This window comes from Athene cunicularia (genome assembly GCF_003259725.1).
Source record: "Athene cunicularia isolate RWA chromosome 27 unlocalized genomic scaffold, athCun1 chr27_part1, whole genome shotgun sequence".
In the NCBI taxonomy this organism is placed as follows: Eukaryota; Metazoa; Chordata; class Aves; order Strigiformes; family Strigidae; genus Athene; species Athene cunicularia.
Genome location: NW_020799138.1, coordinates 1153082 through 1156579, shown reverse-complemented (window position 1 = coordinate 1156579; position 3498 = coordinate 1153082). Strand labels below are relative to the sequence as shown.

General features: G+C 62.2%; 1 protein-coding gene across 1 annotated transcript in view; it reads right to left on the bottom strand.

Annotated features, from left to right (window-relative positions):
- Positions 1-633: 633 nt before the first annotated feature.
- Positions 634-3498, bottom strand: part of MED24 (mediator complex subunit 24) — a 15210-nt gene continuing 12345 nt past the window's right edge. The window contains exons 20-23 of the mRNA XM_026864597.1: positions 3389-3488; positions 1437-1514; positions 1160-1308; positions 634-1005 (exon numbers count right to left, since the gene is read on the bottom strand). Of these exons, the coding sequence (XP_026720398.1) occupies positions 889-1005; positions 1160-1308; positions 1437-1514; positions 3389-3488 (444 nt within the window). The 3' untranslated portion in view covers positions 634-888. The remainder of the gene's footprint in view (positions 1006-1159; positions 1309-1436; positions 1515-3388; positions 3489-3498) is intronic.

Below are 3498 nucleotides of genomic sequence, written 5' to 3'. Positions count from 1 at the left end.
AGTCACCGTCCGGCCGCCTTTTCCCCAGCCACCACTGACCCAAACCCTGCGGCCCTGCTCCAGGGCCTCCCCGCGCTGCCTCTCCCCCAGCACTGGCTTCAGAGCCCCCCAGAACAGGGGCTGTGAACCCCGGTAATGCCGAGGGGGGTAGGAGGCAGAGCCCAGCCCTGGGGATGCACTGGGGCACCCCGAGGGGAAGGCTGGTGTCCGGCGCCTCTTTCCCCTTTCTCGTGAGTCAAGCTGAAAACATAAATGAAAGGAGCAGAGGCGCAGGCGTCGCGGCCCTGCCACCCCCTCGGGGTCAGGGTTTCGTGACACTTCCAGGCGGATTCAGCACCGAAGCAGCTGCCTGGGTGTCGGGACAGCCCCGCGGAGGCTGCAGTTACTCACTGGCCCCTGGGTGCCACGGCTCCCGGCCGGGGACGCGGGGTGAACTCATGCTCACGTGGAGGAATTTCCAACAAGAATTTGCCAGCGGCTCCGCTCCACCCAGGCACGCAGGCACCCGCGCAGCCCATCGCCCTCCCGGGCTCCGTTTCCCTCCCCTGCCCAGCGCACGCCTTGGCCGCTTACTCTCCCCAAAATAAGGGTTTTGGGGAGCCTCAGGGCTGCGGTCAGGAAACCGAACAGAAATGAAGCAAAACCTGGTTCTACAAAAGCACCGAATTATAGAAAAAAAAAAAGCAGGGGGTTTGTCCGAGTCTCTGAAAGCCCAGCACGGGGCAGCAAGCCGAAGGAAGCGGCCACCCGCGGAGGGCTGGGCTGAGCCTGCAGGGACGCCGAGGCTGTCCCAGTCATCCCAGTCCCAGTCCCACACCCAGGTTGTCCCGGATTTCCCGGGGGCTGCCCGGCCGCCCCCTCCTGCACGGCAGAAGGGAGGCGTCGCGCTCACAGCGCGGCGATGGCCTTGGCAGCGACACGGCGGCCCAGGGGCAGGCTGAGATCCGTGATGGCCAGGACAATTTTAGGACTGGACATGGTGGACACTTTCACCAGCTCCGAAACCTGCCCGGAGAGAGGAGAAACACAAGTGACCCACGGCGGCGCTGCGGAGAGGGGAGCCGGGCAGCGGGAACCCCTGGGCATGCCTGTGCCGTGGGACCCGCGCCCCAGAGCGCCCCATGAGCCCGGGGAAGGACGTGGTGGCCACGGGACTCACCATGGTGAAGGGCATGAACTGGAGGATGCTGCCGCGGCTGCCCTGCTCCAGGCAGTCCACACACTCCTCCATGAACCACTGGACAAACTGGGTGTGCGGGCCGGCTGTCTTGGCCCCCAGGATGGAGGAGATGAGCAGGAAGAGGTTTGCTGTGGAGACAGAGAAATGTCAAAAGCCAGGCCGGTTCAGGGGGACTGGGGGGGTGGCTTGAGGCCCCCGCAGAGGGGATGGGTTCCCCCCTCTGTGTCTCGGCACGGCCAGGCCTCGCCGCCGTTACCTAGCACCCTGTTCAGCGGGTCCCTCATGCTGACGGTGTGGAGCTGGGAGGCGGAGAGCGAGCTGCTCATCGAGCGATCTGTTGGGGAGGAGAACAGGCGTCAGGCTGTGGGGAGGCCACAACGGCCTCTTGGCCCTCTCGGCCGTGCCAGCGGGCCCACCCTGGCCAGCCTGGGCCATTTGAGCTTGCCCAGCCCTTGGGCTCCAGGAGGGGCCTTGCCATGGGCTACTCCATGGCGTGGGAGAGGTTTGGAGCAGTCCTTGGCACCCTCCGTACCCAAAATCAGCAGAGTCTGTGCTGCTCGGGCACATGAGAGACGGGCAGCAGGCACCCAGTCACCCTCAGTCACTGTCCCACTCGGCCGGGGCATGGGCAGCGCTGGCAGGGGCACAGGGGGCACAGGCAGCCCTGGCAGGGGCACAGGGGGCACAGGCTGCCCTGGCAGGGGCACAGGGGGCACAGGCAGGGTCACAGGCCCACACATGTCCCAGGCATGACAGAGCCCAGCAGCCCGGGGAGGGCTCCACATGCTGCCACTGCTGCCCTTGGGGTGTGACACTTGGCTCTTGCACAAGCCAAAATTTATTGCGAGCGTGACCAAGTTTAATGGTATCTCCAAGGGGTAAGGATGAGTGAGGCCGTGAGTGAGCCTCCCCACTCGGATTTAATTGCGGGAGTGACTCGTCCCTGACGCTCCGCGAGGGCACGAGCGTGTAACGCAATGTCACGATCCGCAGAGGAGAAGGGCAGCGCTCGGCCGAGGCGGGGCGGAGCCAGCCAGATGTTCAACAGCTGCACAGCACCCCTCACACCTCGCTCTCGGGGTCCAATCCAGCTCCCAGCGCCGGAGCGTGTCCAACAGACACGCAGCAAATCTTGAGACAGAGCAAGGGGATTGATCTGACCCGAGCTGTGAAGCTCCCCTGGGTGCTCCTGAGGGAGAGGAACTGGGGTGTCTCCAGTCCGAGGGGACGGGAATCTCCCGGGAAGGCTCTTGTTCAGACCCCCACCGCTGCCAAAATCAGCGGGACCCACCTTGTGCTGCTCCCGAAGATGCTCACTAAAATAAGAAAACCCTCCCACACTTTTCTCATGGAATCACATGAGTTACGTGGCTGCTGCAGGAAGCAGCGTTTCCACATCGCTGCAACAAACAGCCCAAAAAAGTCCTGAGTGTCACTGGAAAGAGGTGGAAGTGCCTCAAAAGTTAAAAAAAGATAGTGAAATAAAGGGAAAACCCCGCATTTCAACAATAATGAAACCAACAAAAACCACAGGTCAATGGATGCGTTGAAAATTAATAAATAAAGAGTCACTTTGGATAAAGGCATCAAGAGAAACAATGACCAAGGAACATCCTGACTCACTGTCCAGGAGTCCAGACAATGTATGTGGGAGCCGTGACAGCACCCGCCGCGGCAGGGGGGCACGGACACCCCCCGGCACGTCCTGCCGGAGCTGTCGCAACACACGGCACCGCGCTGCGGGGACACAGGGACGTGACCGTGGGGACTCATCGGCTCCGCTCGCTGCCTTGTTAACATCAGGGGAATTTCAGGATTTAAGGCACAGACACCAGGAGCGTCACCTCCTGCCCCTCTGGCTGCGGCACATCGGCTCCTCGGCCCCACGCGGGCTGGCTGGGGGTGACAAGGCTCTAAGGACACTTCCCCGAGCCCCTCGCGCGTTGGGTGGCAAGGTCGGGGAGGGGAGGTGTAGCCTCATTGCCTTTCCTGAGTTGTTTTCATCAGAGAAGTGAAGAGCTTGACCTTTCCTAAGTGCAAAAGCTTCCAGGGTACCCCAGCAAAACACACTCGAGCGCTCTAAACCTTCCCCTGGCCAGCTTGGGAAGAGAAGCCTTTTTGTGCCAATACACATTTTACACCCAGAAAGGAGCAGTGAGGCAGGACGGTGCCTCCCCCAGGAGCTGCCCCCCCCCTGCCCACACTTACTGGGGCTGGAGAGGACGTTGGCGTCCTCCTCGTTGGAGCTGAGCAGGCGCATGAGCTTGGAGGGCTGCGTGTCGTCCAGCGGGAACAGGCTGATGTAATCCCTGTCTCTT